Source organism: Artemia franciscana, chromosome 19, assembly GCF_032884065.1.
Source record: "Artemia franciscana chromosome 19, ASM3288406v1, whole genome shotgun sequence".
In the NCBI taxonomy this organism is placed as follows: Eukaryota; Metazoa; Arthropoda; class Branchiopoda; order Anostraca; family Artemiidae; genus Artemia; species Artemia franciscana.
Genome location: NC_088881.1, coordinates 31,257,932 through 31,282,268, shown reverse-complemented (window position 1 = coordinate 31,282,268; position 24,337 = coordinate 31,257,932). Strand labels below are relative to the sequence as shown.

Sequence of the window (24,337 nt, the reverse complement as noted above, 5' to 3'; positions counted from 1 at the left end):
AACTCCAACAATCTTATTATGCAGAGTCAGTAGAGATTTTGATCAGGACAATCAATTGATACAAATCTGATAGATATGTACAACTTTGTCATAGAGCTCCTAGATAGAGAAACCCCAGTAGACCTCATCCTCTTATATTTTACCAAAGCGTTTGACAAAGTGTGTAATAAACAAAGATAATACTGAAGTGGAAAGTAGAGTACTACAGGGAACAATCCTTGGTCCAACATTATTTAACATCAATATCAATGATACCCACAATCTGTCATAAATGAAATGATCCTGTATGCCCATGACTCAAAAATTGGCATACAAAAGTCGTTTAATTTAAAATTAAGAAATGCAAGGCAATTCATTTTGGCAAAAAGAATATGAGGGGTCAGTATCACATATGGAATAGATGGTGTTGGGGAGATGATTGGTTTCTACCATGCTGAAAGAGACCAGGGTAAACTTGTGGATGATGAACTGAAATTTGAGCAACATGCTCAGTCAATTGCCTCCAAAGGACACCAGACTTTGGGAATTCTGAAAAGAATGTTCTGCAGTAGGTCACCAAAGCTGATGGCAAAACTATACAAAGGACTTGTTTGAACAAAACTGGAATTTGTTATGTGTATGGTAACCCCATTAAAAAAAGGAAAAAGAAACAAGAGCTAACAGCTCATATGGCACTTATGAAGAGGCAAGAAGAGCTAAGAGCCAAGAGATCATATGGTATGAGCTCTAACAAAATTCTATGAATCAATAGATTGATTTAAAAGGAAAATAAGAAGCTTAATGCCGGTCAGGATTTAAAATAAGAGCTCTGAGTCACAATGTCCTTCTAAATATCAAAATTCATTAAGATCCGATCACCCACTCGTAAGTTATAAATACCTAATGTTTCCTCTCCATTTAGCCCCCCAGATGGTCGAATCTGGGAAAACGACTTTATCAAGTCAATTTGTGCAGGTTCCTGACACGCCTACCAATTTTCATAGTCCTAGCACGTCTGGAAGCACCTGACTCGCCAAATCACTGAACCCCTGCCCCCAACTCCCCCAAAGAGAGCGAATCCAGTACGGTTCCGTCAATCAAGTATCAAGGACATTTGCTTATTCTATCCACCAAGCTTCATCCCAATTCCTCCACTCCAAGTGTTTTCCAAGATTTCCCCCTCCAACTCCCCCCAATGTCAAAGATCTTGTCAGGATTTGAAATAAGAGCTCTGAGTTCTTTCAAGGAACATGAATTCCTTCTAAATATAAAATTTCATTAAGATCCGATCACCTATTCGTAAGATAAAAATACCCCAATTTTCCCATTTTCCAAGAATTCCGGTTTCCCCCTCCAACTCCCCCCGATGTCACAGGATCTGGTCAGAATTTAAAATTAGAGCTTTAAAGCACAAGATCCTTCTAAATATCGAATTTCATTAAGATCTGGCCATCCTTTCGTAAGTTACAAATACCTCGATTTTCAAAATTACCCCCCCCCCCCCCCAACTCCACCAAACAGAGCAGATCCGATCCAGTTATTTCAGTCACGTATCTTAGACAGGTTTTTATTCTTCCCATCCAGTTTCATCCTGATCTCAACGCTTTAAGTATTTTCTAAGATTTACAGTCCCCCCAACTGCCCCCCCCCCCAATTACGCTAGATCCGGTTGAGATTTAAAATTAGAAATCTGAGTTACGAGGTCCTTCTAAATATGAAGTTGCATGAAGATCCGATCACTCCTTCATAAGTTAAAAATATATCATTTTTCTAATTTTTCAGAATTAACCCCCACCCCCCCCCCCAATAGAGCGGATTCGTTCCAATTATGTAAATCATGTATCTAAGACTTATGCTTATTTTTCCACCAAGTTTTATACCAATCCCTCCAATCTAAGCGTTTTCCATGATTTTAGGTTCCCCCGCCCAAAACTCCCCCCATTGTCACCAGATCCGGTCAGGATTTAAAATAAGAGCTTTGTGACACAATATCCTTCTAAATATCAAATTTCATTGAGATCCAATCACCCACTCGTAAGTTCAAAATACCTCATTTTTCTGATTTTTCAGAATTACCCCCCCCCCAACTACCAGAAAGAGAGCGGATCCGTTCCGGTTATGTCAATCATCTATCTAGAACTTGTGCTAATTTTTCCCAACAAGTTTCATCCTGATCCCTCCACTCTAAGTGTTTTCCAAGTTTTAGGTTTTCCCCTCCCAACCCCCCCCCCCCCAATGTCACCAGATCTGGTCGAGATTTAAAATAAGAGCTCTGAGACACGATATCCTTCTAAATATCAAATTTCGTTGAGATCCGACCACCCATTCGTAAGTTAAAAATACCTCATTTTTTCTAATTTTTCAGAATACCCCCCCCCCCCAACTACCCCAAAGAGAGTGGATCCATTAACGTTATGTCAATCATGTATCTAGGACTTGTGCTTATTTTCCCCACCAAGTTTCATCCCGATCCCTGCACTCTAAGTGTTTTCCAAGTTTTAGGTTTCCCCCTCCCAATTCCCCCCCCAATGTCACCAGTTCCGGTCAAGATTTAAAGTAAGAGCTCTGAGAAACGATATCCTTCTAAATATCAAATTTCATTGACATCCGATCACTCATACATAAGTTGAAAACATCAGATTTTTTCTAATTTTTCAGAATTAACCCCCCCCCTAACTACCCCAAAGAGAGCGGATCCGTTCCAGTTATGTCAATCATGTATCTAGGACTTGTGCTTATTTTTCCCACTAAGTTTCATCCCAATCCCTCCACTCTATGTGTTTTCCAAGATTTTAGGTTTCCCCCTCCCAACTCCCCCCCCCCCAATATCACCAGATCCAGTCGGGATTTAAAATAACAGCTCTGAGACACGATATACTTCCAAACATCAAATTTCGTTAAGATCTGATCTACCATTTGTAAGTTAAAAATACTTCAATTTTTCTATTTTTTCTGAATTAACAGCCCCCCCCCACTCCCCCCAAATGGTCAAATCGGGAAAACGACTATTTCTAATTTAATCTGGTCCGGTCCCTGATATGCCTGCCAAATTTCATTGTCCTAGCTTACCTGGAAGTACCTAAAGTAGCAAAACCAGGACCAACAGACTGACAGAATTTGCAATTGCTATATGTCACTTGGTTAATACTAAGTGCCATAAAAACTAGAGAGTGTCCAAAGTCAAGCAACTAAATCAATAAAGTGTTGTAAAACCCTGGACTACCCATCCTGCCTGAAAAATTTACATATTCCTACCTTCTTTTATCAATGGAAGCAAGGGGATGTTATCATGGCACACAAAATGCTGCAAACTCAGTCTTTGCAACAAAATATGCTTGACCTTTACCAGTTAACAAGAACTAGAGGAAACACCAAGAAGCTGTGTGGCAAACAAGCAGACTATAGAACAAATTCTTCTCAAATAGAGTCATGGGGCTCTGGAACTCCCTATGTGAAGGAGCAGTCTCAGTCCCTAATGTGGAGGCCTTCAAGGGAGCTGTGGACAAAGATTGATTGTCTAAGTCATGGCTTCAAGAATGGGATGTAGCCAAAACATTGGCTCAACATCTTGACTAACCATCACCGACAGGATAATTCCTTCTTTGATGGACAATACATTTAAGGTAACATTGAGGGGGATTCCATACTAAATCAAAAGACATTCAGGTGCTCAAAAGGGCACATCTGTAATATTGCAGGAACTGGCTAAGGATATTAAGTTGACACTTTAAGGGCAAATTGAGGGGGTGTTGCACTATCAGAAGATACTAGGGACACAAGGTTATCAATAAGGCATTTCTGGGCTTATTAATATTAATTTCAGGAACAGCTACAGGCATAAAATTGATACTTTCAGGGATTGCTAAGGGCAATATTAATCTAAATGAAAGACACTGTATGCCTATAGGTCATGAAAACAGCATATCTTTGATATTTCAAGAAAAGTAAAGGGTCATTAAGTTCAGTCTTTTGCAGAATATTGAGAGACATGGTGAACTTAAAGACACTATGGGGATTGATGAGATAAATGAGATGTCTGCAAAATCTCAGGAGCAGTAAAGTATAATAAATTAAAACTTTTGAGAGCAATAAACTGAATCAAAAGACACTATATGCACACCAATTGTCACAAGACCATATCTATAATATCTCAGGATAAGCTAATGGTATTTAGTTAAAAATTTCAAGGAATATTGAAAGGGATGTTGAGCTATCTCTTCAAAAAATATACCAATTGTAAAATGAGTGTCATAGTGTCTGCAGTATCTCAGGAACACGTAGGTTGTTAAGATTAAATTTTATAGATGTTGAGATGGAGATTAAAATGAACCAAAAGATACTATTTGTATTCTTGTCATGAGTATACATGAAGAATTTCTGGAATTGCTAAGGTGTAAAGTTTGAGCTTTTGGGGAATTTTGAGAAGGCTACTAAACTTGATTAAAAACGTTATGTGTACCTAGGTTATCAGAATGACAACTTCCTTGCACCACACCTAGCAAACACTGAGATCATAAATAAAAGAGTTTAAAGAGTCAGAAATAATGAGAGCTAAGTTATACCTCTGATACATATTTATTCTTTTAGTTCATTTTCATAACCATTTGAACATTCTCCCAGGAGAATTCTTTTGAGCATACTACCCATAAATCACTATTGAATCAAAGTCTTTGTTCAAGGATTATATCAAAACTTTATTTCAAATTGCATGAAATGTAAACATAACTATATTGAATTTAATCAGGGACAAAGCTCATATCACCTTATACAACTTAAGAATTTAAATTAGTTTGATAGTTTAATTCTTTAGCCGATATTCTGATAACTAGAAAATGTTCCTTGAACCAATTGAACCAATGGGAATCAAAAAACAAACAGAAATTAATTTTGAGAAACATAGAGCCATATTGAAACTCAAGACAAGCAAAAATAAAGTTACATCATAATCTAAACTTAAAGCAGCTTAGCAACTGAGAATTGAAAATATTACCCAAAAATTATTGACACCCCCCAAAAAAAAACAAATATTAAAATAAATACCCAAATCAAGCACAAAAGTAAGGGATACTGATCAAACATCAGCCAGAATCATTCTTGGGCAGATTTAGGCTAATACAGGAAAAGTGGTACAGAATATTTATACATTTAAATAGGCTATGCTATAGGGCTAACTTTTGTTTAAATTCAGATATTGAGAAACCATAAGTTTTCCAAGATTGTAGGCAGACAACCCAACTATCCTAAACCTAACCTATGTCCAAGTTTAGGAGCCTCTTCTCTATGGCTGAGAAATACTTTCAAAAACACACTCAAGGAAAGTAGGCCATTGCCAAGCTACTATGTCAACCTGATTTCTAAGCCTTAGAAATTTACCTACTTGTCAGATCTGTGTCTAATGGATTTTTGACAAAACAACATTATTACATTTGAAAAGAACATAAAATCTTAATGAGAACTCTCCTAATGAGCTTCAATTAAAGTAGCCTATCTACTTTTAGGTAAGGTTTATATTAACAGACTATCCAGCTAGCTAAGAAATAAACTTACCTCTACAGTCAGAATTTCATCCTGAATCCAAATTTAACATTCATTTGTAGGAAGTGAACTGTAACCCCATGCATATATATATATACCAATTCAGGGTATACCAATTCATTTATACCAATATACCAATTCATACCAATTCATTTATACCAATATACCAATATACCAATTCATTTGCACATTGGTGAGGTGAGGGTAAAGTTCATTTCTGATGCAAATGAACATCAAACTTGGATTCAGGATGCAATTCTAATTATAGAGGTTAGGTCTGAATTTTACCCCCCACCCCCTAATGTGCAAATATATAGGGTAAAAGACCTCTTTTTGGGAAAGTCTACTTTTCTTTGGGACTTGGGAAAAACAGCAATGGCTTTTCATTTAGAACAAATTCTTCTCAAATAGAGTTATGGGGCTTTGGAACTCCCTATGTGAAGGAGCAGTCTTTGAATTAAATGGAATGGTTGTGGGCATCAAACCATGGCTAATTGTAGAAAAAGCCAAGACAGATAGTCCAATTGAGTGAGAAGAGAAACCTGGCATTAATTCCCCCTTCATTGCTGATGTTACCATCTTCCACTTATGCTACACCTCTCATGTCACTCCACAATGCCAAACTGGAGTCAATCTGTTGGAGGGTCTCCCTGGATTGGCATGCTGTGTTCTTCTATTATAATTAAAAATTCAAATTATAATTGAAAATTTTCCATTATTTCACTCTACAATGCCAAACTAGAGTCAATCTGTTGGAGGTTCTACCATGTTCATCATGCTGGGTTGAGCAAATATATTTGAGAATTAGCAAATATATTTGGTCTTAGGCAGGTTGAACCAAGGATTTAGAATTGAAAACTGAGACCAATAATTTTACCTAGAATCAGAGGCAAACAAGCATCTGAAGTCAAAATATTGGCCATTCTATAATGAGTGTCAGGCAAGGCAATTGATTCAATTTATAATTGAATGTACCACTAGCACACTTCTGTGCATTAGTTTAGTTGTTTATCAACTCAAAAGCAAACACTTTAAAGTTCTATTAACTGCTTTAAAAAATTCAAAAGTTTTGCTTATAATACTATTCCAAGGAGTGCTCCACTTTATCTACCCCCTATCTAATAATCAAATATATAGCCTAAATCCTATATTTTCCATGAATGGACCTTAATTTACTACAGCATGATTCAATGCAAGAGCAGTAACAAGAACCCCACTTTCTTGGTCAAATTTTCATCAATAATTAGTCAGCATAAATTAAAAATATAATAATAATAATAATTTATTTGTGACCCACTTGAAACAGCAGAGTATAAAAACAAACAAACAGAAAAAAAAACAAATTCTGATAACACATTAAATTACTGTAGAAAACATTTTAGAAGATCATGAAAAGGGTTAATAGTAAAATGTATCAAGCTGGAGCTGGAGCCCTGAAATTTGTTACCATATCACTGTTCTTGTACCAGGGAGGAAGATACAACAAAAAACAGAGGAAACAAAAATAAGAAGACTTGAGAGCCTTTAAATCTTTTCTTTTTAAAACAGGATACAATCCAGAAAGATATATGGTCTCTGTTTTGACAAAAGAAAAAAAATTATGTTTAATGTTTGTGATTCAGCCTATAGGCCTATAATAAATATTAAGCAATAAAATAACAAGTTATATAGTTAGAATCAGAAGAAAGTCAGCTTTCTGTTAATGTGTCAAAAAAACTGAAACATTTAAAGGATATATGCATCAAAATAGGATAATTGGTAGACCTATTTCCAAAAAAAAGGTCCTTGTAGGTTAGTCAATAAACTAATAATTTCAGGTGTTTAATTTTAAATAATTTTAATACTAACTATATTGAAGTATAGCTTAGTTTTTATCTTTTCTCTGATATATACATTTGGTAAAATTCTAGTTAATTGACTTCTTGCTATCTCAGAAAGGGTTTAGGTTAGGAAAATGAAACTATCAGAGATGAATCTACAGACTAAAATATGTCCCAGGAAGGTATTTTGAAGCAACTACCTCTACTCCTTCTCCCTCTAGAGGGCCCTGACTTTTGATGACCTTTAAAAATATGTTTGTTATAAAAGTGAAACCTTGCAAAATAGATCTTCTGCTTAATTGAAGTATAACAAAATTGTTTTCAGCTTCATAACTTTGCTCAATTCTATTTTATAAGGTTTTAAAGATATGCAAATACATTTATGCCTAAATAAAAAAAAAAACATTGCTCAAAATCCTACTCAAATAACAGGAATTGCATTTTTAGAACTAAAGGCAGAGAAAAAACAACTAGGCTAGTAACTGAAAATTAAGGTAAAATGTTAATTTGTCAAAATTTCAATAGGTATAGACCTGTCATGCAGGCAAATTTAAGGGCTCTCCAGAGGGAGAAGGAGTAGAGGTAAGTACTTTAAAATACCTTCCTGGGACATACTTTAGCCTGTAGACCCATCCCTGAAAGTTCCATTTTCCTAACCTAAACCCTTTCTGAGATAGCAAGAATTCAATTAACTAGAATTTTACCATATATTCTTTCCAATTCCTCTTTGGTAACAAAATGTGAGAGTTTTAGTTTTAGGCTCCATAATTTTGCTTGATTGGATACTGGTTTTTTACTCTACCCTGAATTTGAATATATATAGAGGTAGGAATAGAAATCATTTCTGATGCAAATACATTTCAAATTTAGATTCAGGATGCAATTCTAGCTATAAAGGTAAATGTATGTCCTAGCTTCGTGAATAGTCTGTTAATTTAAACCCTTTCTACCTAGTTAAATTATTCTAAAAACTTTTAAATAAGTTTTAAACAGGAGCTTACTTCATTATCTTTGTTATTCCTAATTCCTCTCACTAAGTCAGCAAGGTTTTTGTCAAGAATACGTTCTAAGTTGCCCTTCACAATTTTTAGAGCCATTTCGCTATTGTTCTTCCACTTCTTCAAAAATAGTTAATATTTATTTTGAAATTAAATAGCTATAGGTAGCGTTACAGTGCAATGAAACATACAAAGAAATTAAATTAATGTAAAAGTTCGTTTGAGGCTAGGACTTTACTTGATTATGGTTAAAGTATAGGTAGACATTATGGAACTATATAATCAAGTTCAAAACTGGCAGGGCCGACCTCCACTTCGTGGCCCTTCAGCCAATAAGCGTAATGGGGGAGAGCCTTCTTATGCTTTTGCCACCCTTCCTGCTTTCTTTCCCCAAATTTATTCAGGAATCCTTTTAGCGATGGGTCGACTATAGCTGAGCTAGTGAGTCATGTCACTTACCCCAGTCTCGAGCACACTTACCAGCCAGGTCAGGATCAAAACTGTACCCTTCGGCCGGAACCCAAAGCGCTAACCACTTAGCTACTAGTAATACTACTAATAATAGCTCACCGCAGCACCAAGCAACCTGAAGCCAACACAGCTAATTATGCTCATCCCCCATCCTCCCTCTCACCTTCTCAGGAAGTTTCGATTTATTTAAATCTTTCTTTATGACATACTCCCAACCCAAATGAGGACAACCTGCTTTCAGTTTATCCATAGACAGTCGGTCGAAAAGGACAATCTTCGACAATATGTCATCCCTTATCCACAGAACGTGCCATATTCCATAATAAATCTCAGACTCCATAATGTGTGACAAAATGTGTCATTTTTTTGATATTAAATAAAAAAAACTAATTTTTTTAGCTGAAAGTAAGGAGCGACATTAAAACTTAAAACGAACAGAAATTACTCCGTATATGAAATGGGTTGTCCCCTCCGCAATCCCTTGCTCTTTGCGCTAAAGTTTTAATTGTTTTAAAAAGTAGAATTGTGGCAAAGAATCAAACTTTAGCGTTAAGAGCGAGGGATTGCGGAGGGGACAACCATTTCATATACGGAGTAATTTCTGTTCGTTTTAAGTTTTAATGTCGCTCCTTACTTTCAGCTAAAAAAATTAGTTTTTTTTATTTAATTTCTGAACATTTTTAAATTAATGCATGTTTGGTTTTGGTTCTTCGCACATAAATTATTAAAATGAAATTTGTATATTATTTTTTTTTTTTTTTGGCTAAATGGCTTTCTCTTACTTTTGATTAGAAGATTTTGAGAAATAAGGGGTGGAGAAGGAGGTCTAGTTGCCCTCGAATTTTTTAGTTATTTAAAAAGGCAACTAGAACTTTCAATTTTTAAGGAACGTTTTTATTAGTAAAAAATATACGTAACTTAAGAATTAACTTACGTAAAAACTTTTATATTCTTATATTTTTATTGTGTATACGAGGGGGTTTGTACCCTCGTTAATACCTCACTCTTTACACTAAATCGTAAGTTTTGTCCCAATTCTTTAATAATGATCCCTGAATCAGGAAGGCCGTAGAATAAATAGTTGAAATTACTAAAAATACTTTAGCATAAAGAGCGAGGTATTTATCTCCTCCTAATATCCTCGCTCTTTATGCTAAAGTATTTTTAGAACCCCTCAAATGCGTAATAATCTCTGTTCGTTTTAAGTTTCAATGCTACTCCTTCCTTTCATTTCAAAAAAACGTCTTCATGTTTATTTTTCATTGTTTTCTTATAGTAATGCTAGAAAATCCTGCGCCCTTTTTTGAATTTTTCTTCCCCCATGACAGATTCCTCCAAGGAAAGATCCTCCAACATAGCCCCCTCCCCTCAGCCCCACCCCCAAAAAAAATAAAATTCCCCTGAAAACTTCTGTACACTTCCCAATAACCATTACTATATGTAAACACTGGTCAAAGTTTGTAACTTGCAGCCCCTCCCCCAGAAATTGTGGGGGAATAAGTCATCCCCAAAGACATAGTTATTATGGTTTTCGACCATGCTGAACAAAATGGCTATCTCAAATTTTTATCCGTTGACTTTGGGAAAAAAATGAGCGTGGGAGGGGGCCTAGATGCCCTCCATTTTTTTGGCCACTTAAAAAGGGCACTAGAAATTTTCATTTCCGTTAGAATGAACCCTCTTGCGACATTCTAGGACCACTTGGTCGATACGATGACCCCTGGGGAAAAAAAAACAAAAAACAAACAAATAAACACGCACCCGTGATTTGTCTTCTGGCAAAAAAATACAAAATTCCACATTTTTGTAGATAGGAGCTTGAAACTTCTACAGTAGGGTTTTCTGATACGCTGAATCTGATGGTGTCATTTTCGTTAAGATTCTACGACTTTTAGGGGGTGTTTCCTCTTATTTTCTTAAATAATGCAAATTTTCTCAGGCTCGTAACTTTTGATCGGTTAGACTAAACTTAATGAAACTTATATATTTAAAATCAGCATTAAAATGTGATTCTTTTGATGTAGCTATTGATATCAAACTTCCATTTTTTAGAGTTTTGGTTACTATTGAGCCGGGTCACTCCTTACTACAGTTCGTTACCACGAACTGTTTGACAAGTGATATCATATTTAATTGTGAAATCTTTATTTGGAGTTTTCAATATATAATTTTTTCCAAATTAGTTCAAAAGGAGTAAACTTAACCTTATCCTATTTTCTTGGGATCATGACCTTTTTGTAACGTCATGAAAGAAATAGAAACATTCTATTAAATTAATGTTACACACTATGAATTTGTGTCTGGGCGGCCAAAGGAGGTAAGTTTAGATTTATAAAAGTTTTACGAACGATTAATTCTGACTTTAAATTGAAAATAGACTTTTCGAATGACGTCGTAATCGTAATCAGCTCTATATATAATCGGCTTTTTAGGTTAACCTTTTTATTTACTCATTATGTAAGCCATTCAACCAGCTTCAATCTAACTAAGCCAGATGGGTCAAACAGTTCGTGGTAACGAACTGTAGCAAGGAGCGACCCGGCTCAATAGTAACCAAAACTCTATAAAATGGATTTTTGATACCAACAGCTACATCAAAAGAATCGTATTTTAATGCTGATTACAAATATATAAGTATACAGGGAAAAACACCCTCTAGAAGTCATAGAATCTTAACGAAAATCACGCCATCAGATTCAGCGTATGAGAGAACCCTATTGTAGAAGTTTCAAGCTCCTATCTACAAAAAAGTGGAATTTTTTATTTTTTGCCAGAAGGCAGCTCAAAGATGCGTATTTATTTGTTTGTTTGTTTTTGTTTTTTTCCAGAGGTAATCGTATTGATCCAGTGGTCCTAGAATCCTGCGAGAGGGCTCATTCTAACGGAAATGAAAAGTTCAAGTGCCCTTTTTGAGTGACCGAAAAAATTGGAGGGCACCTAGGCCCCCTCCCACGCTAATTATTTTCCCAAAGTCACCGGATCAAAATTCTGAGATAGCCATTTTATTCAGCATAGTCGAAAACATTATAACTATGTCTTTGGGGACGACTTACTCCCCCACAGTCCCAGTGGGAGGGGCTACAAGTAACAAACCTTGACCAGTGAATACATATAGTAATGTTTATGGGGAAGTGTAAAGACGTTTTCAGTGGGATTTTTTGGTTGGGGGGAGGGGTTGAGAAGAGGGGGATATGCTGTGGGAAATTTCCATCGAGGAATTTATCGGGGAAGAAAATTTTCATGAAGGGAGTGAAGGATTTCCTAGCACTATTAAAAAAAACAAAGAAAAAATTAAACATGAAAAAGTAATTTCAACTGAAAGTAAGGAGAAGCATTAAAACTTAAAACGAACAGAAATTATTACGCATATGATGGGTTCACCTCTTCCTGATACCCCGCTCTTTACGCTAAAGTATTTTTAATAGTTTCAACTATTTAGTCTACGGCTTTTGTGATTCAAGGGTCATTCTTAAGGAATTCGGAGAAAATTTAAGCTGTAGTGTAAAGAGCGAGGTACTGACGAGGGGGTGAGCCCCCTCATATCTGTAATAAAAACATGAGAATACAGAAGTTCGTTATGTAAGCTATTTTGTAAGTGACGCATATCTTTTACTAATAAAAACATTCGTAAAAATTTAAAGTTCTATTTGCTTTTCTAAGTAACCAAGAAATCGGAGGGCAACTAGGCCTCCTCCCCCGCTCTTTATTTTCTCAAAATCACTCAATCAAAACTATGAGAAAGGCATTTAGCCAAAAAATAAATTTGTAAATTTCGTTTTAATTATTCATCTGCGGAGAGCTAAAATCTAAACATGGATTGATTCAAAAACCTTCAGAAATTAAAAAAAAACATGTTTTAATAAAAAAAAATAAACGCCCGCTCTTTACGCTAAAGTTTTTTACTGTAAAGTGGAGTTGAGAGAAAGAGTTTCAGTTAAAAAACCTTGTTTTTTTTTATTTAATTATTCTGAAGGACAGACATCTCTGGAAATTTGTAATCTTGTCCGAGGTGGGATACCCCTCCTGTACTCCTAAAAATGGGAATTGCTGCTAATGCATACAGCTTTGGTAAACTGCATGCTGTTTACTTTTTACTATTGAGTACGTACCAGTTGGCTACATCAAATACTCAATCAAGAAGCCAATTAAGTTCAGAAATTCAGTGTGCATTTGATTTGAAATTTCCGCCTATGGCTGTTTTCTTCGCGTGGTTTAAATTTTAAATATGGTAATGGCATCTGTGCTGTATTCCGCACTGTTTGTGTACTACTGCCACCGTTAGGTAGCGCTATTTTCGTCCATTAATTTGTAGCTTTTCTGGAGGTAGAAAATTGAAATTTTACTTTTCTTTTATTACCATTGAAAACAAAAGACTTGGATGACAAAAACATGTCATTTTTTTGAAAAATGTGTCATTTTTGTCGATTGTATAATTTTTTATTGAAAAATGTGTCATTTTCGCGGATTGTGTCATCATTTCCACTGAATGTGTCATTGTGTCACGCAACATCAAATTGTGTCATTTTGACACAAAATGTGTCAATTTGGCATCCCAGCTACTGATTGTCAGCTTACTGTGTCGTTTCCAGCGGGTCTACTGCAGTTAAAAATGGGCAGTTACCGCGCAGTAACTGAAAAGCCTTCGCCTGGAACGTACCCTTAAAAACGCAGCCTTAAATTTTGAACGCACCCTTAAATTTAAGGCCTTTTTTCGCGTCAACCTGCTGGTTTAACCAATGACAGCTTTGGTTTAACCAGCTTGTATGTTTAACGCAAAAACGGAAAAAAATTACATATGGTTGAGCTCAAACAAAACTGGTTCGCGAAAACACTCTTTTTACTTGTCGGATTGGGCAAAAAATTTCAAACATAAAACATCCGTAAAGTATTAAGAGTGTCATTCTATTATAATTAAATGATTTAGCACTGGCTTAATTTCCTCCGGATTTGACATATTTCACATTAATTGTAGGTCAGAGAGAATTGAAAAATGATCTAGCATGCTCTCTGGTATATTTGAAGAGATAGGAAGGGTCTGAATTAGTGGAATCTTTGGTTAAATTGTTCAGGTAATATATTGGAAAATGTTGTATTCATACTGTAAAAGTAAAATCATCTATAAAAAGTCCTAAATGATAAGACTTTAGCTTTGTTGAGCTACCCTAAACAGAGGATAAAATTCTAGTTTGACTTCTTTTTGTTTTGATTTGGAATTCTACTAGCCTACCAGGCTATAGATTAAATTTCCAGTCAAATTCCAGTTTAGCTACTTTTTGCTATCTTTGAATGGGGTTATGTTAGGAGAATGAAACTTTCAGTGATTAATCCATTGCTAAAAACATACTCTGAGAAGCTATTGCTAAGCTTTTGTGATAACCCTCTTCTGTTTTTAAGTCTGGGAATTTTGCTTACTGGACTGGTCTGTAACTATTAAAATTTTGGTAAAACAACATCTTACCTTAATTTTCAGCAAGCAGTTTCTGTTTCTCTGGTCTTAGCTCTGAAAATGCAATTCTTGTTATTTGAGTAGAATTTTAAGCCATATCAGTGTTTCATATTTAAATGTAGGGAAATGTATTTCCTGAAAGTTTCCAAATCTTGGAAACTTCATAAATTGAAATTGAGCAAAGTTATGACACTAAAAATGCTTTTTTCTTGTCATTTAAGTAGAAGATTTATTTTGCAAGGGTTTCACTTTTATAACACAAGCATTTTTAAGGGTGTGGACCAAATATTGAGATTTCCAACTGTCATCATCACTAACAAGCAATTCTACAGGATTTAATCCTTATTTCATTAGACAATGTGATTTAAGGTAATTTAAGGCAAACATTTTTAAGAGAGAGAAAGAGTAGAGTTAGATGTTCCAAAATACTTTCCCATGATATAGTTTAGTCTCTAGACCCATCCCTAAAAGTTTCATTTTCCTAACCTAAACCTTTTTCAAGATAATACAAATTTATCTAAACTAGAATTTTACCAAACAGAAGTTTAACCTAATAATTTGTAATAACATATTGTTCAGGCTAGCCTTTGCAATCCCTACAAATTTTGACTCTTCACAATAAAGCACTATTACAGGCTTAGCCTAACAAAAGAACAGTAGGCCTACCTAACTGATTTGAAAGCAAAATCTTAGCTATATAAAGACCAAAAATTCCATTTGATTATCAATATCTTACTCAAAACAGAGGAACCCTGAATTCAGAGAGCAATAGTTATCTAGAATTTTATATAGCTCAAAAACAGAGAAGTTGTTTTGAAGTCAAGTTATAATGTCATTCTCTGGTCCTAACACTTCATAACCAACATGTCTGTAATATAACAATCTAATAGCTCTTTTATAACCCAAAGCACAGCTATTTGTTAGATTTAACTCAAATTTAATGAAATCATAAAAAATTAAGTGCAGTTCTATAATCAAAAGAAAATAGCAAACTGCTTAATCTTAAAAAAAAAATCCAAAGGGCTTTATGTTTCTTCAATACAAAATATATATTAATTTTTGTTTTCAGTAGAATACTAGTTAAGTATAAACCAGCAAATGTTTAAGAATTTTTTGAGGGGGGACAGCTGCCTAAAATTAACAAAATATTTCTGATAAGCACAAAAATATAACATATTAAGCTAAACTAGGAAAACAGTTTTTTTCTCACTGAACAGTTACCATAACACATAATGTGTTGTAAGATTTTTGCAGTACTTGTGCATTATAGCCACCATATTCAAGTTCTCTTGAGAAGTTAAGTTTGGCTAATGTTAATGACATAAAATAAAATATGATGAATATATAAAACTTTATCAACAAAATTATGAAAACTACAACAAAGAATTCTGGAATTTGTAAATCAGCATCATATCTAAATATACTGTATCTTACATTGTGATAAATTGTTTTAACGCCCTACTGTACAGGGGTAAATATTTAAATTATGTATCATAGGCAATTATCTGAAGAGTAATCTATTAAAAGTCTCCTGAGCTAACTAGGGATGTTTTTTTTCTTTTTTACTTGCTTTAGCCTGTATCCAGTTCCTGATTGCCATATAAATTCCATATTCATAGTTAAATAACATAAGCCTTTGCATATAGACTATACCTTGTTGCTAATTTTTCTGGGCATAGAATGTTTGATTTGGTAAAGCCCTAGAGAAGGACCTGAAGAGAAAGAAACATAATAATAAAAAAAAAAAAATTCATGCTTCATAATTTTTAGAATAATAGCTGGTAAACATTTTATATACAACTTTGCTCTACTTTACCCCTCAATCCTCCCAATATAAAAATCTATTGCTGAAATTTCCTATTTTCCATTTGTTTTGTCAATCTGTCTCTCTAACTTCATCCCATGTAGCTGTAAGTTAAACAAATGTGACAAACAATAACTAGAAAAACAGGTGACAGGAGGTTAAATGCATTGAAAATATGAAATTTGAGCCATATTTCTGCACATTGGGAGGGGGATTGAGATAAAGCATAGCCTAACTTAATGATTTTCTCTTGCTATGTAGGGTAATTGGAAGGTCACTTGTATATCATGCTGTCCTTTTCAGTTTTAGTTGGATAGAAAAAATCCAAAGAAAGTCCCCTTTGAAAAGATCGGAGCCACAAAGTGAGATTGTATTTGTCAAAGCTTGGAGGTTTGTCCCTTCTGTCTGTTTAAACAAAACAGAATCTTAATTGAAGCTTTGTTCATTTCTATCTTAAGGGTGCACAACAATTATGATATAAGGTACTTTTCTTTATTCAATTGTCTTCTTTGTTGTCTAAAAGACTTTTTTTAATCTAGATGTTTCATAAATTGCTCATTTTTACCAGAAGTTCATTTGACCTACTTTGAAATCCCTGGTCTTAAAATAACATTTGACTTTGTTAAAGCTAGAAGACATAGACCTTGTGTTTGTTTAAAGAAAGTGAATAAACATTAGTAATTTGTATTGCACTAAAGCCCTAGGGCCATGCCAATTCCAAACAAAAAAGAAACTTCACTTTAGAATATTCAACATTGTCTAACATAACAGAAACAAAGAAAAAAAATTACAAAATTTTACTTCTGCACTCTACTGTCAAGATGAGAAATTGTCCAAAATTTTAAAATCTTGCAAAACATTCATCCCTCATCACATTCACCAGCCATCTCTCATCAAACCTACACTTCATTTCTCATCTCACTCAATCCTACAAATGCATCAAATTACCCACTCTCTCATTAGTGCTTCCATAGATATGGTCAAAGTAAGAACCATCTTGCTTACATTTTATTATATCTAGAAGTTTTCTGTAGCTAAGTCAGTACTTAAATATTTCATACACCTTTGTAAACAACCTTAAGATGGTAAAATAGGTTGGATTATCCAAATTTTTAGTTACCACAATATATTTCAATCATTAGTGTAATATAAAGGGCAGCCAATAGTAAAGGACCTGAATAAATATTTTAAGGTAATTAAAAAGGGTTATTACTCAAAAACTTGATAAAACTAAAAAGGACTTCTTAATGATTGATTACTTTAAAATATCTACATTATACACAACAATAAACCTTTGCTATAAAGGGAAAGTCAGTAAGGCCCAAAAACTATTCAATACTAATTGTGCTTTGAGACAGTTTGCTGAGTGTCTAAATGATTTTAGATAGTAATGAAGATAAAATGTGGGCAAACTCAACACAAATATGCAAGTAAGTAAGTATGGCAGCACTGACACATCAAGGTCTAAACTGGCAGTGCTAATTTCCACTTTGTGACCCTTTGGCCAAGAATTGCAATTCAGGGCTGGGGGCCAGAAATCCTGTGCTTTTGTACACCCTCCCTGCTTACCTTTTGCATATTTCTCCATTTACCTATTTAGAGCTGGTTTAGATCTGTCTAACATCACTGACCCCCATTTAAAACAAATAAACAGGCAATACTAGGAATCAAACCTGTACCCCATGGACAAAGGATTCCTTACTAAGAGTGCTTTCCACTTAGCCAAGAACATTATTAAGACCAGAGTAAAACAACTATTAAAAAAAAAAATATTAAAAAAAAAAACAAGATGGATTTACAGCCATTTTCACTAATCTTCAATGCACATTGTATTTTACTTAGACAAGTTATTGTAAGGCAGGTGTCAACAAAGCTCCAGCAGGGATTGCTTTACTTAAGATGTAAACTAGCATGGTGAATACTTAGCTGGTAAAAACTAAATACACTAGCAATGCCAGGAATTAAACCTGTACCCCTTGGACAAAGGATTCCCAAACCAGAGTGCCAACAACCTAGCAAGGAACACAAATGTGACCAGAGAACTATTATTTGAAAAAAGAAATATTGAAAAAAACTCAATTCATGGTTGTTGCCATTTTCTCTACTGTCCCATAAACAATATATTTTATTTAGACAAATTAATTTTAAGACAGGTATCAACAAAACTCCATCAGGGATTGTATTTACTTAAGATACAACAAGCAATGTGATTGCATAGCTTTGTGATATTCTAGTCTTAAATAATGATAAAAAAGCAAATTTACATTTGCTATTTGTGTTCCAAACCATTTTAAGCACAACCATTTGCAACAGCAATACGCCCATGGTTAGATTAGTGTCTATCCAAAATGCTTTACAACAGAAGGGACACATTTCTTGCAAAGGAAATACTCAGCTTTAATGCTATTCTGTGTCATCTCTAAAAAGTTAAACTGTATCAGGTGTATTTTGATATAAGATACTTCTAAGACTTTTAGCAAGGGGGCAGGCATTTCTTCACAATTTATACAATGTGTAAAAGAGCACCAGGGGGTGAGATTAAAAAAAAACTTTCAGGGATGGGGCTAAAGTATGTTCTGGGAAGGTCTGCTTACATGGAGTACAAAGAAACTGTTTCACAGCTTTCCTCAATCCGCTTTATAAGGTTTTAAAGATATGCAGACATTTCCTAAGTTTTGAAAAAAAAATATTGATATGGCTTAAAATGCTACTCAAATAAAAGGAATTGCATTTTAAGAGCTAAAGCCAGAGTAAAAGAAACTGATAATTAAAAATTAAGGTAAATCTTGTTTTGTCAAAATTTCAATAGTATAGGTATAGACCTTTTGAGTAAGCAATTATCTAAGACTTAGAAATCAGAAAAGTGTTGACATAGAAGCCTGGCAGTACCTTCCCAGAGTGTTTTTGACCCTGGATTAATTACTGAGTTTCATTCTTGTAACCTATTCCCTTTCCAAAATAGTGAAAATTAGCTAAACTAGAATTTTACATATTTTTTGCTTTGGATTCATTACTGGAAGTTCTATTTTCCTGACTTAACCCATTTCTAAGATAGCAAACAGTAGCCAAACTAGAGTTTGACCTGAAAATTTATCCATGGCCCTATAGGGTAAGGCTGAAATGTAAAGAGTTCTGACAAAGATGCAACACATCTTGAAGCATCTAGTAAGAATAGTAATTGGATTAACAATGCTTTATAACCACTAGGGTCTTGCTTCATCAAGGTTTTATCTCTGAAGCCAAATTACCAAGCTAAGGTCAAGCCTAGGGTATCAAAAGGATGAAACAAAGATTTCCAAGTATCTACATAAGTTTTCAAAAGCATATTCAAACTCTTGACTTCCTGTCTTAAGGCCTATGTGAATCAAATTGCAGGATATAACCCAACATTTATCTAAATAGCCCTAATACGAAAAAAAACAAAATTAAACCTTACTTTTGCGTGGCTAGAATTCTATTTGTCAGCTTATAATTCTTATTTTATATAGACTTATTTGTTGTTGTTGTTGTTGTTGATTATTAACGTCTCCTCTAGAATCCAGCTTCTGTTGAGACGATCTTCCTTGTTCCACACTTTTCTCTTTGTTTCTTGATGCAGTAATCTGAAACAAACTTCATAATCTCTTTTCTCTCAGTCTTTTTTTTTTTTTTTTTTTTTTTTTTTTTTTTTTTTTTTTTTTTTTTTTTTTTTTTTTTTTTTTTTTTTTTTTTTTTTTTTTTATAAACAATGAATACAGAAATAACACACAACAAGCAAATAATTCCTTTCCACCCTCTTCAATATTTATTCCATAACACTAGAACATATAAAAAAAAAAAAAAAAAAAAATCTTTTTTTTTTTTATAATTAAAATAATATATAATCCTAGCTAAAATCATCCATTCTGCCACTAAATTTCACAAATTTCAAAAACATCATTATCATTTCAAGTCTTATAACATCATCATTTATCCCTATCCCAAGCATAAGACTAACATTGAGACTGCCTAGCTTTTCTTTTTGGCATATAATTCTCATATCCTTTCTAAGTCTCTCATAAAAAGGACACTCAATTAGATAGTGATGTACAGTCTCATTCTTCAAATTACAAGCTTTACAAACAGGGCTATCAATTTTCCCAATCCTAAATAGTCTAGCATTAGTACTTACATGACCTGATCGAAAACGGAATAACAAATTACAATTTCTCTTTTTCAACTTACTATAAATTTTACTATCAAAGTGGTTATGTTTTTTCTGGGCTACAAGCTGACCATGGATTAAATCCTTCAAAAGTCCAAATCTTCTTTTTCTCAATCCTCCTCTGATTGCTCTCAATTCCTTATATTCATTTCCCTCTACACAGTCATGGGGTTGTGCTGCTGCTATTTTTGCATGTTTATCAGCCATTTCGTTGCCTTGTATACCTACATGTGCTGGTGTCCATACAAGCTGAATTTCATATCCATTTTGGAGCAATTGGAGAAGTGTGTTGTAACAAAAGCTGACTTCTTGGTTTTGGTTTGAAGTAAAATTTTGTAAGCTCAGTATAGCAGCTTTTGAGTCACTACAAATAGCAAATTTTCGTTCTTCTTTGTCCTTTATTGTGGCCTTTTGGATTAAATCAAGCGCTATCTCTATTGCTTCAATTTCTGCTTCAAAGACTGTTGAGTATTGTCCTAGAGATCTGGATGCCACTAAGTTCTTCTGAGGAACAAAAGCTGCAGCTCCCACTCCCTTTCCTTCTATTTTGGATCCATCAGTATATATTAGACAGAAATTTTGAAATTTTTCTGTGATAAGTTTGTTAAATTCCATTTTTGTGTGTAGTGGATTTCTTTCATTTTTTTGTATTTTTTCTATGGTACAGGGTATTTGCATCCAAAGCCATGGTGGGGTTTCTATGGGTTTCTTATATTGCAACATTCTAGTAATAGAGAAATTCAAGCCTTCTACTGTCATCAGTGCTTCTGCTTTCTCAAATGGGTTTAAATGTTTCCTTAGTTTATTTGGGTTCATGGTATGGAATAGCCCACGCTTGACAATATGTTTCTTGATTGGATGATTTTTATCTGATGTCCATAGTTTCTGAATATATTTAAGTAATAGTACATCTCTTCTTGTTGACAGTTTTTCTATGCCAGATTCAATTAATAAGAATGGAATTGGTGTGGTATGTTTTGCACCAAAAGCAATCCTTATAGCTGTGTTTTGTATAACTTCTAGCTTATTTAGCAGACCTTCATTTGCACTGCCATATATAGTGGCCCCATATTCAATTTTTGGTCGTATATACTTGATGTAAAATTCTCTCATTACTGCTGAGTTAGCTCCATACCTCCCCCCTGCCATCATTTTCAGAAGATTTATCTTTTTAAGGCATGATATTTTCAGATTTTCTATATGTTTGGTAAATCTCATCTTACAGTCCAGTATTATTCCTAGGGCTTTATATTCTTTTACTATTTCTATATTTTCTCCATAAAATTTCAAAACAGGTTGTCTGATATTTCTCCTTTGTGTTATTACCATGGCTTTTGCTTTGGATGGTTCAAATACTATATCTAGAGTACTTGCCCATGTTTCTATTTGGAGAAGTATTTGTTGGGCTTCTTTTTCAGCTTCCTCTACAGTATCCTGGACAGTCCATGTCTTATTGTCATCAGCAAAAATACAGCCATTGCATGCATCATCTTTAATAGGAATGTCATGTTCAGATATGTTATAATAATCAGGACCAAGGACACTTCCCTGTGGAACTCCTCTTTTAATTTGAACCTTGTTTTCTGATTTTGACTCTCCAACAAGTACAGCAACTTCTCTGCCAGACATATATTCTATTGAAAAATTCATGAGTGTGCCTTGGATGTTTGCTTTTACAAGTCCATTTAATATTTGTCGGTGGACAATGTTGTCAAATGCACCTTTAACATCTAGAAATATAAGTATCATGACTTTCCTGTTATTTAATGCATAGAGTGAATCTCTCAAAATGCTTAGAAGACTGTCAGTTGTGCTTCTCCCTTGCCGGAACCCATTTTGAATATTCTGAAGAATTTGTGTTTTTTCCACTGTGTAAACCAACCTTTTTTTGACCAGATAGACTTATTTATAGCCTACGAATTCTTCTTTTCGAAATCTACGCCTGAAAAGGTCAACCAACAATTATGAATGGTACAACCCTAAGGTTAAAAACAATGACAGTTCTGGTTAAATTAGAGTTCAACCAGTCAATTGTTTCACGCAAAATCACTTTTCATGACAACCTGGTTTGTCACTGTTTCACGCAAAAACAGCGGTTGAGCTCAACCACACCGAGTGGTTGAGCTCAAACAGTCTCTTTGGTTGACGCGGAAAAAGGCCTTTAATTTGAAAACACGATGCTTCTTGTCAGAGTACTGGGATTGTTCCCAGCGGGTCTACTGCAGCTAAAAATGGGCAGTAACCGCGCAGTAACGCCGGTAACTGATAAATCTCTGCTTAGAACACATCCTTAAAGTCTTTTTTAAGATCTAATGACTTTTTCATCGAATGGCAATGCTGCGTTTTTGCAATTGTCTATGAAGTTGAAGAAAACGAATATACCCAGTCTGCTAGTATGGGAAAATGCTGTTTTTAATCTGTTTTAGATAAATTTTTCTGTTCTTTTTCGACCTGCTGGAAAGAGATGAAAGACAGACAAGCAATTTATCTAGATGAAGTTAAAAACATCAAAGATTCAAAGGAGGGTAGGCCTGTGGTTTGTTAAAGTATTTTTCACTAGGATAGACTTGTAGGTTATAAAAACTTGTTTTTAACGTAGGCTTCGGTAAAATTACAATATAGCTACTTTTCGCGGTAGAATTCTAGTTAAGAGACTTCGTGCTATCTCAGAAAGGGGTTAGGTTAGGAAAATGAAACTTTCAAGGATAGGTCTACAGGCTAAAGTATATCCCAGGAAGGTATTTTGAGGTCCCTAACTATATGCCCTCCCCCCTCCTCTATATAATGCAGTTTTTTGTGCATTACAACTTATATTTGGTCAAATTTGATCCTATATCACCAAAAAAAAAATATAAATCCTTGCTTACCTTAGAAAAGACAACTTTTCACTGTATTTTAAGCTACTATATTCCATAATTATAACATTCACCTTTGAACAACAATTATTTCCTTTTATGGTATAGTTCAGACTAGATTGTAGGCATTTAAACAAACCCCATGTTTTGAAATGTTTTATCAAAGGCCTTTAAAAAGGGGAAGGCTAATAGAAGATTGAACTTAAGGGGGTTTCTCACTCAAAATCATGATTAGGTGCTACAATTGGGGGAAAATTCTAGTCCATTGACTTCTTGCTATCTTGGAAAGTTGTTGGGCTAGTGAATTGAAACTTTCAGGGATGTGTCTACAGGCTAAAGTATATCCTGGGAAGTTATTTTTAGGTCCCTAACTATACCCCTTCCCCCTCTTCTATATAACACAGCTTTTTGTGCATTACAGCTTATATTTTGGTCAAATTTGATCCTATATTACTATTAAAAGTGTAAATCCTTGCTTACCTTAGAAAAATTCAAGTTTTCACTGTTTTTTAAGCTACTATATTCCATAATTAGATCACAAGCATTGAAAAACAATTATTACCTTTTATGGTATAGTTAAGACTGGAATGTAGGCATTTAAACAAACCCTCTTGTCAAGTTTAGATAACAATGTTTTGAAGTGTTTTATCTAAGCCTTTAAACAGGGTTAATTTAAGGGGTTTCTCACTCCAAATTATGATTAAGTGCAGGTTATCCTTAGCAATTCTTCTAGTAATTATTTATGCAATATCATTTTTTTATGTTAATCTATGGAAACTTTCAATATTTATTTATCAAAGAAGAGGCTTTTTTAATTTTTGTTTAATTGATGTAATATAGAATGTGCCAGCTATATGTGATTACTATGGTGCTACAACAGGGCAGTTGCCCAAATAAAAACTTCAACAATTTCATTATTCAAGAATTAGTTTTTATAATATGGCAACCCTGCAAGTCTTCTGTTCTTTCTTAGTTAAATTTTTTTCTCTTATTGGCTTCTCAGGTTTGTTTTTATTTATTCAAATTTCTTGTGTGTTCAAGGGCATATGCAAGTTTTTGTTGGGGGGAGGAGGGGTGAAAAAAGTACTAAACATGGGACGATTTGTTTATATGTATTTTGTTACTTTTTACGAGTTGAAAAAATTTGGGGTGGGGTTGAAACTTGGTAGCCAACCCCCTGGGTATGGCTTTGGTAGTTTCTATGTTTAAGTGTATCAATAACATCTAGCTTTTAAATCATAATGGT

At 34.3% G+C, this 24,337-nt stretch overlaps 3 protein-coding genes across 4 annotated transcripts in view; 1 reads left to right on the top strand and 2 right to left on the bottom strand.

Annotated features, from left to right (window-relative positions):
* LOC136039557 (AP-3 complex subunit delta-1-like) overlaps positions 1 to 8,454 on the bottom strand; it is a 206,770-nt gene extending 198,316 nt beyond the window's left edge. The window contains exon 1 of the mRNA XM_065723397.1: positions 8,336 to 8,454. Within this exon, the coding sequence (XP_065579469.1) occupies positions 8,336 to 8,431 (96 nt within the window). The 5' untranslated portion in view covers positions 8,432 to 8,454. The remainder of the gene's footprint in view (positions 1 to 8,335) is intronic.
* An 11,464-nt stretch (positions 8,455 to 19,918) lies between these two features.
* Positions 19,919 to 21,985, bottom strand: LOC136039124 (uncharacterized). Its single transcript, XM_065722610.1, has one exon. It carries the CDS (start codon positions 21,983 to 21,985, stop codon positions 19,919 to 19,921), a length of 2,067 nt encoding a protein of 688 aa, XP_065578682.1.
* A 614-nt stretch (positions 21,986 to 22,599) lies between these two features.
* Positions 22,600 to 24,337, top strand: part of LOC136039553 (polyamine-transporting ATPase 13A2-like) — a 119,458-nt gene continuing 117,720 nt past the window's right edge. The window contains exon 1 of one of the 2 annotated variants that reach the window (XM_065723390.1): positions 22,600 to 22,761. In XM_065723390.1, coding sequence (XP_065579462.1) covers positions 22,701 to 22,761 — 61 coding nt within the window. In that variant the 5' untranslated portion in view covers positions 22,600 to 22,700. The remainder of the gene's footprint in view (positions 22,762 to 24,337) is intronic. The other variant, XM_065723391.1, reaches the window with a different exon arrangement.

Bases quoted from the DNA above. Each gene is read 5' to 3' on its own strand.
- LOC136039124 (XM_065722610.1), bottom strand. From the start codon at position 21,985: ATGATACTTATATTTCTAGATGTTAAAGGTGCATTTGACAACATTGTC.